Source organism: Pygocentrus nattereri, chromosome 6, assembly GCF_015220715.1.
Source record: "Pygocentrus nattereri isolate fPygNat1 chromosome 6, fPygNat1.pri, whole genome shotgun sequence".
In the NCBI taxonomy this organism is placed as follows: domain Eukaryota; kingdom Metazoa; phylum Chordata; class Actinopteri; order Characiformes; family Serrasalmidae; genus Pygocentrus; species Pygocentrus nattereri.
The window spans coordinates 1819678-1836403 of NC_051216.1; the positions used below are offsets into that span (position 1 = coordinate 1819678).

The 16726-nt window shown below is 42.0% G+C and overlaps 1 protein-coding gene across 1 annotated transcript in view; it reads left to right on the forward strand.

Annotated features, from left to right (window-relative positions):
* The window catches only part of myo10l3 (myosin X, like 3), a 105589-nt gene that overhangs the window by 44540 nt on the left and 44323 nt on the right, over positions 1-16726 (forward strand). Inside the window, exons 9-14 of the mRNA XM_037538958.1 lie at positions 149-278; positions 2958-3076; positions 12797-12943; positions 14033-14133; positions 14665-14731; positions 16186-16278. Of these exons, the coding sequence (XP_037394855.1) occupies positions 149-278; positions 2958-3076; positions 12797-12943; positions 14033-14133; positions 14665-14731; positions 16186-16278 (657 nt within the window). The remainder of the gene's footprint in view (positions 1-148; positions 279-2957; positions 3077-12796; positions 12944-14032; positions 14134-14664; positions 14732-16185; positions 16279-16726) is intronic.

Consider the following 16726-nt stretch of genomic DNA (forward strand, 5'->3'; position numbering starts at 1 on the left):
TTGGGCAGCAAGTCATTTGATTATCTGTCCTTTCCTCCCTCCTCTTTACTCTGTTTACACTAAACAGGTAAAGGAGTCCAGGAGAGCGTGGTGGTGAGTTTATCTGTACAGCGTGTGTTGATGGCTGACGTATCTGCTGTGTGTGCAGGAGGCGCTGAAGGTGATGGAGTTCACGGAGGAGGAAATCCGAGATGTTTTTAAACTGCTCTCAGGGGTCTTACACATCGGCAACATCGAGTTCATGACAGCAGGGGGCGCTCAGATCACCACTAAAGGAGGTGAGAGAAGAAAGTCGAAGCTTATGTTATTGTTAAGAGTAACGTGTGAAGCCACAGCCAAGACGCCCCTCACAGCGAAGTACTGTAGTAAACAATGTACACTCTCTATACGCTGTCTATAACACGGTTATAAACTGGGTTATAATGGATTTCACTGTGGAGCTAAGGCCTAATGATTTCTGTCTGTGTGTATTTTTAGTTACTGTGCTCTTATTAGAGTCGTCATGCTTGTTGTATTTAAACATTAATGAAAGATGAAACACCCAGGAGAAAACTGTCCAATCAGGATTGTTCTCTCTGTGGATTCCAGGTAGATTCAGATGAGCTGCTCTCCCATTGGTCAGGGCTTCAGGAGCTGGACTGAAGGCCTTACACATTAGATTAACTAACAACACATTTAGGAAGTGACAGAGGAATCAACCAATCAGGGTTTGATTTACAATGGAACTTTTTATGGAGAGAAAAAGGTGCTGTAGTCCTTCTGGAAGTTCTAGATACGTCACTGGGAACATGAACCATAGTCTTCGGAGTGTTCCAGGGAGTTGTTAGGAATGTTAAACAGTGGCAGCAGCTCTGTGTCCGGACTCTTTACTGTAGGAGTCACTGTAATTGATGCACACAAGCTCAGACCGTGTTTAATCCAGAGAGCCAGTGTAGCTGTAATACTCACACTGTTTACATTGGAGTATGGTGATGATATTAATATCATATCTACATGCTGCTAAAATTAGCACTTCCTTTCTGCTGAATGAAGCTCCGCCCCTTCAGATGTCAACACAGCCAAAGCATTTGAGGCAAATGTACAAGTCAGAGGTCACCAAGATGACACTGTCAGCAGAAATCTGTGATTCATCACAGGGAGTCTGAGAAATCTGATTTATCACAGGGAGTCTGAGAAATCTGTGATTTATCACAGGGAGTCTGAGAAATCTGATTTATCACAGGGACTCTGAGAAATCTGTGATTTATCACAGGGAGTCTGAGAAATCTGTGATTTATCACAGGGACTCTGAGAAATCTGTGATTCATCACAGGGAGTCTGAGAAATCTGATTTACCACAGGGAGTCTGAGAAATCTGTGATTCATCACAGGGAGTCTGAGAAATCTGTGATTCATCACAGGGAGTCTGAGAAATCTGATTCATCACAGGGAATCTGAGAAATCTGTGATTCATCACAGGGAGTCTGAGAAATCTGTGATTTATCACAGGGAGTCTGAGAAATCTGTGATTCATCACAGGGAGTCTGAGAAATCTGTGATTTATCACAGGGAGTCTGAGAAATATGTCATTCATCACAGGGAGTCTGAGAAATCTGATTCATCACAGGGAGTCTGAGAAATCTGATTTATCACAGGGAGTCTGAGAAATCTGTGATTCATCACAGGGAGTCTGAGAAATCTGATTCATCACAGGGAGTCTGAGAAATCTGATTTATCACAGGGAGTCTGAGAAATCTGTGATTCATCACAGGGAGTCTGAGAAATCTGTGATTCATCACAGGGAGTCTGAGAAATCTGTGATTTATCACAGGGAGTCTGAGAAATCTGTGATTCATCACAGGGAGTCTGAGAAATCTGATTCATCACAGGGAGTCTGAGAAATCTGATTTATCACAGGGAGTCTGAGAACTCTGTGATTCATCACAGGGAGTCTGAGAAATCTGTGATTTATCACAGGGAGTCTGAGAAATCTGTGATTCATCACAGGGAGTCTGAGAAATCTGTGATTCATCACAGGGAGTCTGAGAAATATGTGATTCATCACAGGGAGTCTGAGAAATCTGATTTATCACAGGGAGTCTGAGAAATCTGTCATTTATCACATGGAGTCTGAGAAATCTGTGATTCATCACAGGGACTCTGAGAAATCTGTGATTTATCACAGGGAGTCTGAGAAATATGTGATTTATCACAGGGAGTCTGAGAAATCTGTGATTCATCACAGGGAGTCTGAGAAATCTGTGATTTATCACAGGGAGTCTGAGAAATCTGTGATTCATCACAGGGAGTCTGAGAAATCTGATTTATCACAGGGACTCTGAGAAATCTGTGATTTATCACAGGGACTCTGAGAAATCTGTGATTCATCACAGGGAGTCTGAGAAATCTGATTCATCACAGGGAGTCTGAGAAATCTGATTTATCACAGGGACTCTGAGAAATCTGTGATTTATCACAGGGAGTCTGAGAAATCTGATTTATCACAGGGAGTCTGAGAAATCTGATTTATCACAGGGACTCTGATAAATCTGTGATTTATCACAGGGAGTCTGAGAAATCTGTGATTTATCACAGGGATTCGGATGTAAATGGATGTAAAGTCACTGTTACAAAGCTGGTGTGACTGAGCTTTAAACTGGGAGGGGCTTTGGTTTTGAAGTGTGGGAAAACCAAAGCCTTTTCATCTTTGCTGTCATTGGTTCTTTCTTAATCTATAGGGTTTCCTAATGATGGATTTCCCAGTGGGAAGCATATTCTGATGTTTCAAAGATGGGTGGAATTACATTACCTATCATAGATATCTCAGGATAAATGACATAATGATTATATCTGTTAAATCAGGTCACATCACGCTAATCCCAACAGGGCAGAGAGAAGGATGACGGCTTTACAAGTGGATGGACTTCTGTCATTTTAACCCCTCACATTCATTCAGCTTAGCTTCGTTTATCCTACAGTGGTCAACAGTGTGAGTGACCTGTTGGGGTTGGATGGATTCCAGTTGTCTGAAGTTTTGACTCAGCGCTCCATGATCCTGCGAGGAGAAGAAATCTGCTCACCACTCACCGTGGAACAGGTACACAAACATTCACTCATTCTCATGCTGTGCCCCCTTCGGTTGTGATACTGTGTTAGTTCATAATTTATATTGAACAGACTCTCCCAAAGTTTTACGCTGCTGCGCTGACGTTGAACCACGTGCTGCACTGGGTCGGTATGACCAACAGGTCAAAACCAGCTCTAAACAAAGTGACCGCTGGGCCCTGATTGGTGCTCTGGCTTTGCGCTTCTTTCGTTTTCACATGTTACGTTTTTATACACACAGAAACCAAAAGGAACGACAGATTTCTCAAAATGTAGGAGGAAAAAGTCGGATATTAGACTCTGAAATGTAGTGGAGTGAAAGGAAAAAGTCCAGAACGGAGAAACTTCAGTACAGATACACCAAAAATACTAAAGTACAGAAACTAATTACATTTACTCAGTTACTCAGATACTCAGATACTCAGTTACTGTCCAGCACTGGCTGGAATATTATGGTCCATATTTTGGAATATTATGTCCCATCAGTAGGATTGTTGGGTCACTCAGATGGAATACTGTGCCCTGAGTTTAAATTTTGTTCCTCTGTAGGAATATTGTGCACCATCAGCTGGAATGTTGTGTTTCTCAGAGGAACAGTACTGTGCATCTGATTTGGAATTTTGTCTTTCTGTTGGAATATTGTACCCTGGCACGAGGAATACTGCTTTTCCATCAGTTGAAATATCCTGGTTCCTCAGTAGGAATACTGTGTGTCTCAGTGGGACTGTTGTGCCCCCCTTAGCGGGAAACAAGACTGTACATAACTTTCCTCTAAACTCAGACCATAATAAAATATCCCTGCTTCTACTTACTGCACTTTCCACACAAAATTCCCCACTTATTTAGTGAGATATGAGTGATAAATGATTCAGCTCCATTTCCAGTGTGATTCCCTGTTAGTGCTGGAGATAAACTCTGTTCCCGTAACTGCAGAATTCCCTGTGTGAGATACACTGAGACTGACTGAGGGAACCAAACAGTGCAGATGTTAGAGTTGATTGCAGTCAGACTTCAGCTGAAAGGAGCTGCGCTCAGACGGTCAGACGGGTCTCGACACGCCGCAGAGTCTGAACCCACTGGCACACAGAGCCTCTCTCTGAAATAAGCCACGCCCCCTTTAGAAAGCTGCTTTGCGTGACTCGGACCGCTTCCTGTTTTTTGTCCCTTCAGATTCCTGCTGTAATAAATCAGTGATAAAATCTACAGTAAGAGCACAATGGAGTGAAAGAGTGCAGGCGGGGGGATGGGGTGTGGGGGTGGGTGGAGTAAGAGGGGGGTATGAGGGGGCACGAACAACATACAAACACTAAATACTCTCCCTGTGCTCTCCTCACTGTTACTGTCATACCCTGAACAACCTACTGCATATGACCACAGCTATTCCCGCGCGAGCATCGTCTCCAGAAGATATGAGTATATAAACACAGTTAAACTGACATTAAACTCATTCACATCACTTGGCTTTGGCCAGGATTGTTTATCCAGTGGTCTTTATTTATGGGATTTGTGGGAATAATGGACACGTTTGAATGAGGTCAATTCAGTCTGTCTGTTTTGGAGCAGCACAACATAAAGATTCGGCCCCCTCCACCTCTCGAGTGAGGGAGGACACGAATATCACAGACAAGCACAGGTTGTTTTCAGACACCTCACGTTAGTTTTCACACGTGGGAAACGCATCATTACATATAGAAACGTTATCACGTGGGAAACGCATCATTACATATAGAAACGTTATCATGTGGGAAACGCATCATTACATATAGAAACGTTATCATGTGGGAAACGCATCATTACATATAGAAACGTTATCACGTGGGAAACGCATCATTACATATAGAAACGTTATCATGTGGGAAACGCATCATTACATATAGAAACGTTATCACGTGGGAAACGCATCATTACATATAGAAACGTTATCACGTGGGAAACGCATCATTACATATAGAAACGTTATCATGTGGGAAACGCATCATTACATATAGAAACGTTATCACGTGGGAAACGCATCATTACATATAGAAACGTTATCATGTGGGAAACGCATCATTACATATAGAAACGTTATCATGTGGGAAACGCATCATTACATATAGAAACGTTATCACGTGGGAAACGCATCATTACATATAGAAACGTTATCATGTGGGAAACGCATCATTACATATAGAAACGTTATCATGTGGGAAACGCATCATTACATATAGAAACGTTATCACGTGGGAAACGCATCATTACATATAGAAACGTTATCATGTGGGAAACGCATCATTACATATAGAAACGTTATCATGTGGGAAACGCATCATTACATATAGAAACGTTATCACGTTTATTTATTTATTTTTTTTTTCTTTCTCTTTTTTTTTTTTTTTTTTTTCTCTTCCCCTCATTCTTTTGCTATATTTGTCACTTTGGAGCACCCTTTCCTTTTCTTTTCTTTCTGCATCCAACATGTTTGCTACACAACACACACAATGCTATACAGGACACATAACATGCAATGTACACTCACACACACATCCACACACACACACACATCTTCAGTGAGCACGCAACACTTTCTCGATTAATTTCAATATGAGCACACTGAGGTTTGTTTCATGGAATGTGCGTGGAGTTGGTTCAAGGGAGAAGAAGGTGAAAATTATTAACCGGTTAAACGACTTACAGGCTGACATTGTGTTCCTACAGGAGACACATGTGTCCAGAACATCTGCACACACACTCTCCTCTTCACAGTTTCCTCATATGTACTCAGCCTGTTACAACTCTAAACAAAGAGGTGTAGCTATATTAATTAACAAAAGGATAAACTTCTCTATTAGAAACACGATGTCAGACCCCGAAGGCAGATTTATAATACTTAATCTATCTATTCAGAATATAGATTTATGTATTGCCAGTATATATGGACCAAATGTTGATGATCCCTCCTTCTTTCATACCTTCTTCACCTCACTTGCTGATCACTCTGATACCACAATTGTAATAGGAGGGGACTTCAACCTGGTACTTAATGCAGAGATTGACAGGCTCAGTACAGCAGTGAGTCAAAGGAACTGGCAGTCTGCAGACATTCTTAAACAATACATGAAGGATTTTGGTCTTTGCGATGCTTGGCGCTCACATCACCCCACTCTGAGAGATTATAGTTTTTTCTCACAAGTACATCACTCCCACTCCCGCTTGGATTACTTTTTAGTCAGTAGCTCCATGATGACGGAAATCACAGACACTCAGATACATCCGATCACTATTAGTGATCACGCACCTGTATCTGTGTCTCTGACACAGAAACGAGTTACACCACCAACTAGGAACTGGAGATTTAATACATCATTACTTAAAGAACAAGATTTCATTAATTATTTTAAACGAGAGTGGGCTATATACTTAGAACAAAATAATCTGCCGGAAATATCGCCATGTGTTCTATGGGAAGCAGGAAAGGCAGTAATGCGGGGTAAAATAATTTCTTACTGCGCACATAAGAAAAATAAAGAAAAAACACTTCTATTAGAATTGGAACAGAAAATGAAATCTTTAGAAAATGCCTATGCTGCATCACCACAAGAAAATATAATTAACAGCCTGAGGAAACTTCAATTGGAATTAAATGAAATACTTGATAAGAAGACACAATTTATGTTGCAGAGGTTGCGTCTGGAAAACTTTGAACATGGAAATAAATCTGGAAAATTCCTGGCCAATCAGTTAAAACTGAATAAAGAAAAAACAGCTATTCACTCTATTAAAGACTCGGTCGGTAATATTACTCATGACCCACAACAAATAAATAACTCCTTTAAAGACTTTTATGAAGCCTTATACTCATCACAGATTAATCCATCTGATGCTGAAATTGAAGAATTTCTTAATGATATAAATCTACCTAAATTAAATGAGGATCAGATTACAACTCTTGATTCACCGTTTTCATCATCTGAATTCTATAAGGCAATACAGCACCTTCCAAATAATAAAGCCCCAGGCCCAGACGGGTTCCCAGCAGAATTCTATAAAGAATTTTGGCCTGTGTTAGAACCTACTTTTTTCAGAATGGTGACTCAAATCAAGAATAACCACACAATCTCCCCAAACATGAACTCTGCCAACATTAGCCTGCTTCTTAAACCAGGCAAAGACCCAACACTTCCATCTAGCTATCGCCCAATCTCTCTTATTAATGTAGACCTTAAAATTATTTGCAAAGTTCTCGCAAGAAGATTAGAAAAAATCACTCCATATATTATACATTCGGACCAAACAGGTTTTATCAAGGGCCGGCACTCAGCCGATAACACACGCCGACTAATAAATATAATAGATTACTGTTCCATTAACAAATTAGAAAAAATAGTAGTCTCTTTAGATGCAGAGAAAGCATTCGACAGGGTAAATTGGAAATTTTTGTTAGCAGTTCTACATAAATTTGGATTTGGCCCATCCTTTATAAACTGGATCGAAACATTATACAGCTCTCCAAATGCACGGGTTAGGACAAATGATCTTATTTCACAAAGCTTCAGTCTGCAGAGGGGAACTAGACAAGGTTGCCCACTCTCTCCCTCAATGTTTATCATCTTCATTGAGCCACTAGCAGCAAAAATCAGACAGAATGTAAACATCAAAGGAATCCAAACAGAAAATACAGACCATAAAATAAGCCTTTATGCTGATGATGTATTACTTTTCCTCGGGAACTCACAAACCGCTCTTCTAAAGACAATCACACTTATAGATAAGTTCTCATCTGTATCAGATTACTCCATTAATTGGAGTAAATCAACAGTTTTGCCTCTGAATTGTAAATTTCAGAACATCATACCTACATCACTACAGTCGGGCAACATTAGATATCTAGGTATACATTTTTTCTCCCAGGCTGTTAGATCTGGTACGACTGAACCATATTCCTCTACTAAAAACAATAGAGGACGATCTCACACGTTGGAACTCTCTACCTATATCTCTCATGGGGAGAGTTGCCACAATAAAAATGATGATTCTGCCTAAAGTAAATTATCTGTTCTTAATGATCCCTAATAAACCTTCTATTGCTTGGTTTAAGTCGCTAGACTCAAATATATCTAAATTTTTATGGAAAAGTAAAACATCTAGAATAAGCTTGAAGACTTTACAAAAGCTAAAATGCAGCGGTGGTCTAGAACTACCAAATTTTTATCACTATTTTTTAGCCAATAGACTACAGTATGTTTCAAGGTGGATGAAATCAAACCGCTCAGACAGTCCATGGCTGGATCTGGAACAAACACTCTGTGGGAAATTGAAAATATCTGACTTACCTCTCATTAGCTCCAGCATTAAACATTACAATTGCTTTAAAAGCCTTACAATAAGCACCACCCTGATAGCCTGGTGGGAATTCTTAAAGATGGCTAAGTCTTCACTAATCCCTTGTAAATTAACACCCATTTGGAACAATCCCGATATATGTCGGAAAAAGACAGTACTGAATTTTTCAGAATGGCAAGAAAAAGGAATAAATAATTTAGAACATGTTATTCATGATGGGACCTTTATTTCATTTGAAGATCTTATTTTAAAATATGAAATTAGCAGTAGCAAATTTCTGGAATATCACCAATTGAGGTCCATCATACAGGCAAGATTTAATCTAAGTAATCTAAATCTAGAAATCCCTGTGTGGATAACAGACTTTCTAAACCTCTATACCCCTAAACTGTTATCAAAAATATACAAGTTATTATTAAAAATTAATGATTCAATATCCCTTCCAATTACAAAATGGGAGAGAGATCTTTCCATCATCCCGGATGAAAACTTCTGGACACAGATATGTCTAAATACTTTTAAAATGACTAAAAATCTGGGTGTCTGATGGCTCTTGGACTGGAGATGGGGGCTGACGCTCTGCGGTTTCTGTGTGCGGGCCCTGTTGTTGATGGTGGGGGGCCTGGATGTGTGCGCTCACGGTCTTGGGGTGGGGACCTGGGGACCCGTGGGGGTGGGTGCTGGCCCCGTCCGGGGGGCTGGCCTCCTCTGTGTGGGCCGGGGTGTGGGATCTGGGGCCTTGGCGCCTGGGGTCGCCCGTCCCCCGTTTGGGCTCCTCCCTGCGCTGGAGGGGTCTGTGCCCCCCTGGGCGCACCGCCAGGTGGTGGGGGGTCTGGGGCGCGCCGGGGTGTCTGGATGCCTCCCGGGAGGAGGGGTGGGGCACTCAAGTAGGGGGACAACCACATAGGTCCGGTTCGTTCTGGACCCAGGACCACTGTGTTTGCGTGTATATGGGTGTGTGTGAAGTTTGTGCGGGTGAGTGTGTTTGTGTTGGTATGTATGTGTGTGTGTTTGTATTGTAATTGTGAGTATGTGTATTGTAATTGTATGTGTATGTGTGATAATTGTTGTCTCTTGTGTGCGTGTGGGTGTGTGTTGTTTGTGTTTGTATTGTCATTGTGAGTATGTGTATTGTAACCGTATGTGTATGTGTGATAATTGTTGTCTCTTGTGTGCGTGTGGGTGTGTATGTTTTGTGCTGTGTGGGCGGGCGCCGGCCTGGAGCACGGTGGTGTCCTGGGGTCGTGGCCGCTTCGGGCCCAGGGCCGGCCTTCCCTGCGCCGCGGCCGGGTGTAGGAAACCGGGGTGCCTAGTGAGCTAGCGTCAGCTGGCTCTCTTCCTCCGAGGGGTAGTTCTCTGCCTCTCGGTCTTTCTTATCCTGACCCTTCCCCTCCTCCCACTCAGTCAAACATCACACTACACATGGGGGTTCTGGGGGAGGGGGGCCCATGCTACAGTGAGTAGGGCCACCTACCTGGCTCTGCTCGCTGTGATGTCCCACTCCTCCCCTTTTTTCCCCCCTTACAATGACACATTTCATGACACAGTACAGTACACACAGGGCTTTGGGGGGCAGGTGTCACTCAGTGGATGGTGGGTGGCGCTGCTGATGTGACCTCACTTATCTGCTCACTGCTACCTGCCCCTCAATTTTATTTACACATTAGACATTGAGGGCCTTGGGGGGCAGTGTGGCAGTGTGCTGTTATTCAGTACTACATTGCCTCTGTCCCTCCAATTTTAATTGCACTGTAGCTCACACACATTCTTTTCATTTCACACACATATTGAGTGTGTGGGGGGGGGGTGGGCGGGTCCTCTCACACCCCGGTTTGGTGCACCCTGCCTGGTGGGGGGGACCGGCCGGTCATTCGGGGCCGGGATGGCTGCCTCCCTGGGTTACCGCTGACCCGTGCTGGTGTCCGCCCGCCGATACTGTGAGTCCATGTATGTTCCGTGTGTATGCATGAGTGGGTGACTGGTGTGTGCGAGTGTGGGTGTGTATGGGTGCATGTGAACATGTGTGTGTGGACAGCTGGGCCTGGGTCTATGACTTGCTGAGCCTGGACATCTGTGGTACATGGTGGTGGGCAGGAGTTACCCCTCCCCACCGCTCCCCGCTGCTTGCCGACTCCGCCCCCACACCCCGGGGTATGGGGGTCCCTGTGGGTCCCTGGGTGCATGACTGGACATCGTGGCGTGGTCCCTGCCCTGCTCCCTTGGCGGTTGTGTCCTGAGGGTGGTTTGGGCCTTTCTGGCATGGGGGGGGGGGTCCTGCCGGGGGTCGGCCGGTCTCGGGCGCCTGGGCCCTCGGGGGCCGCATGCTCGGCTCATGCTGGGGATGTTGGCCTGCCGGGGGGGGTGGGCTGCTCATTGCCTCTGGCTCTCCGGTCACTTGCCCTTTGTCTGTGGGCGCTCTGTCTGGGGCCTCCATTCTTCGTCCTCTGGGGCGTGCACGCGGTGGCTGTCGGAGCATGTGGCCTCAGGTCTCCTGAGTTCCTAATGGGCTGTGGATGGTCCGGGTCCCCCGGGTCCTTCCCTATCTGTCTCTGGACCACGGGGGCATGGTTGCGGCTTCTTGCCCTCATTGCTGAGCACATTCCATGACACATGACACGTGAACGCATATACACACATATACACATTGCTGCAAACAGTAGAATTGTGTGTGGTGGGTGGGTGTATATGTATAGAGGCATATGTATAGATATGTAAACATGTGTATGTATGTAGCAGCAAATAGTAGAATTATGTCTGGGTGTATATATGTATATGTGAATATGTATATGTATGTATATCTGTATAATTGTTTTTTTTCCCCTCCCTTTTTTTTTTATTTATTTACTTACTTATTTATCTATTTATTTTTATTTAGTTGTCTGTTTATTTACTTATTTTATTTGTTTTTTTCTCTTTTTTATTTATTTATTTATTATTAATTTTTTTTTCTATTTATTTATTTACTTACTTAATTATCATTATTATGATTTATTATTATTATTATTTTTTTTTTTTTTCTCTCTCCTCCCTTCTTCTCTTTCTTTCCTGTCCTCTTTTTTATTGCCTGTCAGGCCTGGCCAAACAAATAAAATAAAAACTTTAACAAGAATAGGCTTTAGTAACCTATAGAGCTTTTTCTTGTGAAAACAAATATGTTTGGTACATCAGTACATTCGGATTACCATTCCGATTGCAAAAATGGCCAGACATGACAGGTTAAAAAAAAAAAAAAAAAAAAAAAAAAAAAAAAAAAACGCATCATTACATATAGAAACGTTATCACGTGGGAAACGCATCATTACATACAGAAACGTTATCATGTGGGAAACGCATCATTACATACAGAAACGTTATCACGTGGGAAACGCATCATTACATATAGAAACGTTATCACATGAGAAACGCATCATTACACATAGAAACGTTATCATGTGGGAAACGCATCATTACATATAGAAACGTTATCACGTGGGAAACGCATCATTACATATAGAAACGTTATCACGTGGGAAACGCATCATTACATATAGAAACGTTATCACATGAGAAACGCATCATTACACATAGAAACGTTATCACGTGGGAAACGCATCATTACATACAGAAACGTTATCACGTGGGAAACGCATCATTACATATAGAAACGTTATCACGTGGGAAACGCATCATTACATATAGAAACGTTATCACGTGGGAAACGCATCATTACACATAGAAACGTTATCACGTGGGAAACGCATCATTACATATAGAAACGTTATCACATGAGAAACGCATCATTACACATAGAAACGTTATCACGTGGGAAACGCATCATTACATACAGAAACGTTATCACGTGGGAAACGCATCATTACATATAGAAACGTTATCACGTGGGAAACGCATCATTACATATAGAAACGTTATCACGTGGGAAACGCATCATTACATATAGAAATGTTATCATGTGGGAACCGCATCGTTACACATAGAAACGTTATCACGTGGTAAAATGTGATTATGGGGGAAAATGTTATAATATGAGAGAAACACTGTCCGGTGAGGACGGCACATGTGATGATGTCATGTCCCTAATGTTATGTTTACTGGTGATACAGTTTTACGGCGCCTGGTGTGCAGTGTAAGGGTATTAAACAGTTTTTAAAAACTATCTCTGTTGTGTCGGCCCTCGTCCCACTACTCTTCACTTCGGCCCCCAAGACAAAAAGTTTGGGCACATTTATTCAAATAAAAATCAGCACAGAATACAGAGCTCCCGCCCGTGGACCTGTGATACGACCTAATGTTTCGTTACAGATAGAGGCTGAGTTATGAGGGAGTTATGGTTTTATTATATTGCACATTAGGTTTATCAGAGTATCTGACGCTGTTTTCCGTCTGTCTGCAGGCGCTGGACTCCCGGGACTCTGTTGCCATGGCACTGTACTCTCAGTGTTTCTCCTGGATTATAACTCGGATTAACCAGAAGATCAAAGGGAAGGACAACTTCAAATCCGTCGGCATCCTGGACATCTTCGGCTTTGAGAACTTCGAGGTGAATTTGCATGTCTGCAGTGTTTATACTTGGAGAGGGTTAATGCCGCAGTTAGCACCGCCCACACAGTCTGATTGGTAGAAGAGTGTTCAGTCTGTGTTATTAAGTCTAATGACAGCAACCCAAAATGTTGAGAAGAACATTTTTTGTCCATCTTGGCTGAAAGCATGTCTCTGTATGTGCTAATGCGCTAGTATAGGCTAACAAATATATTATAAACAAAAACACAGACTGACTTTGCTCTGCCTTCAGCTTCAGCTCAGCTACAGCTGCTTTTCTCCAGCAGGAAACTTTCCTCAGAAGTAGATCGGTTTCTTGTAAAACGTCTCTCAATGTTGCACTTTTACGAGGCTGAAGTCGCTTCTCATTCACCAGCTTCTTGTTCACATTTTCACGTTCCAGCAGTTACATTCTGGCACCTCAGGCACCATTTAAGGTGGAACAAACAAGAAGCTGGTGAATGAGAAACGTCAACCTGACATTGTAGTGTTTCAGTTTCTCTCTGCACATTAAACGTATCAGGAAACCAGCTGGACTGATTATAAACACCAATCAGTCCATTCGTCTCCAAATAATTGATGTCCATCTTAAATCTCTCTCTTTACCGTTTCGTAGCTACTAGCTGGGCGAGAGTGCTGTCTGTGTTGCTATGGAGACCAGCCGTCTGTGCTGATCTTCAGGGTTAAAGGGTGAATCAGCAGTTCTACATTAACTCCAGCGTTTAAGACCATTTCCTGTTAAACTGTGTTGAAGGATCAGCAGAGCTTTATTTTACTGTAGAGGAGGATTATTTTATTATTACCTACTGATCTGATTCAGCTGTGGAGCCACAAGGGGGCAGTAACAGAGCTGTACGTTGCCGACCGCTGTTCTAACGGAACTAATCATCTAAACACATATTGAATTCAAGGTTCTGCTCTGTTTTTGTCATTTCTGTGCTGTGTAGTAATGCAGTAATAATGCAGTGGAGCACTGGAGGTGGTGTGTTTTGGTGAATTAAGTCACGGTTGAGATGATCTACTGTGACCGATTCACAGCCACAACTGTTTATGCCTGTTTATCCTGAAATCTCGTCCTCTGTGTTTCCAGGTGAACCGTTTTGAGCAGTTCAACATTAACTATGCCAACGAGAAGCTGCAGGAATATTTCAATAAACACATCTTCTCTCTGGAGCAGCTGGAGTACAACAGGTCCAGCATCACTGCCCGTCCACACATGAGCCCCGACTTAAAGCCGTAGTTTGCAGAATTGACAGTTTCCTCCTTTTTGAAATGTAGTCGATGAGCCGAGAGCTACGAGGCTGAGGAGAGTAATGGAAGCTTATGCCCCACCAGTTAGCGTCGTGCTAACTGCATGCGTTTAATCTTATCCAGTCGTGATTATTGAGCGGATTCTGACACCGTATGACTGTAAACACAGACTACAGCACGGCTTTACCGTGTTCCTCAGATCAGATGGTGACTTTGTTCATTACTTCACAGTTCAAGGTTCACTTTATTTTAAAATGTGAAAAAGCAGCAAAAAACTAAGTAAAGTCCTTTATGTGGGAGGGGCTTAATGGCAGAGGTTGCCAGATCTTTGCAGGGAAGGAGAATAAAAGGCTATTTTGTGCTCTGAGGGGGCGGAGCCTGGTACCTTCATCACATGACTCACACACAATACAGCCATTGTGTGCCGATTTACAGTGTGTGTGTGTGTGTGTGTGTGTGTTGTTCCTATAGGGAGGGAATCCACTGGGAAGCCATAGACTGGATGGACAATGCTGAATGTCTGGACCTCATTGAAAAGGTAGTCAATCTCTGACCTCTGACCTCAAAAATTCTCAAGCTCTGTCACAGTATTTAGATTTCCTCAGGTTCCAGCAGATGAAACACCAGTATCACCTCATTAAAATGCTATCGAACTCTATCAATACAGTGATTTTAAACATTAAAAATATTCTAATTAAATTCATCACAATAGTTGTACTATATCGTCATGTTGCCCCACACACCCCAGCAGAGGTCACTCTGTCAGTGACCCTGAACTGCAGCTGCTGTCTCTGCTGTATGTATTGTAGTAGTGATTAATACAGTGATTATCAGTGATTAATACAGTGATTATCAGTGATTAATACAGTGTGATTATCAGTGATTAATACAGTGATTATCAGTGATTAATACAGTGTGATTATCAGTGATTAATACAGTGATTATCAGTGATTAATACAGTGTGATTATCAGTGATTAATACAGTGATTATCAGTGGTGCAGTGTAATTATCAGTGATTAATACAGTGATTATCAGTGATTAATACAGTGTGATTATCAGTGATTAATACAGTGATTATCAGTGGTGCAGTGTAATTATCAGTGATTAATACAGTGATTATCAGTGATTAATACAGTGATTATCAGTGATTAATACAGTGATTATCAGTGGTGCAGTGTAATTATCAGTGATTAATACAGTGATTATCAGTGATTAATACAGTTATTATCAGTGATTAATACAGTGATTATCAGTGATTAATACAGTGATTATCAGTGGTGCAGTGTAATTATCAGTGATTAATACAGTGATTATCAGTGATTAATACAGTGATTATCAGTGATTAATACAGTGATTAACAGTGATTAATACAGTGATTATCAGTGATTAATACAGTGTGATTATCAGTGATTAATACAGTGATTATCAGTGGTGCAGTGTAATTATCAGTGATTAATACAGTGATTATCAGTGATTAATACAGTTATTATCAGTGATTAATACAGTGATTATCAGTGATTAATACAGTGATTATCAGTGATTAATACAGTGTGATTATCAGTGATTAATACAGTGATTATCAGTGGTGCAGTGTAATTATCAGTGATTAATACAGTGATTATCAGTGATTAACACAGTTATTATCAGTGATTAATACAGTGATTATCAGTGATTAATACAGTGATTATCAGTGGTGCAGTGTAATTATCAGTGATTAATACAGTGATTATCAGTGATTAATACAGTGATTATCAGTGATTAATACAGTGATTAACAGTGATTAATACAGTGTGATTATCAGTGATTAATACAGTGATTATCAGTGATTAATACAGTGATTATCAGTGATTAATACAGTGTGATTATCAGTGATTAATACAGTGATTATCAGTGATTAATACAGTGGTATTATCAGTGATTAATACAGTGATTATCAGTGATTAATACAGTGTGATTGATGAGGGTGGTGGTGTTGCTGTTCTCTCTAACAGAAACTGGGGATTCTGGCTCTGATTAATGAAGAGAGTCGATTCCCCAAAGGAACAGATTACACACTGCTGGAGAAGCTACACAGCAGACACGCTGTACGTACACACACACACGCGCAGACACACACGCACACACACACGCACACACACTACACACACCACACACACACTACACACACACTACACACACATACACACACACATGCACACACACAACACACACACTACACACACTACACACACACTACACACACACACACACACACACGCACACACACAACACACACACTACACACACTACACACACACTACACACACACACGCACACACACAACACACACACTACACACACACACACACACGCGCAGGCACACACGCGCAGACACACACACACACACACTACACACACACGCACACACAACACACACACTACACACACTACACACACACACGCACACACACAACACACACACTACACACACTACACACACACTACACACACACACGCACACACACAACACACACACTACAAACACACGCGCTG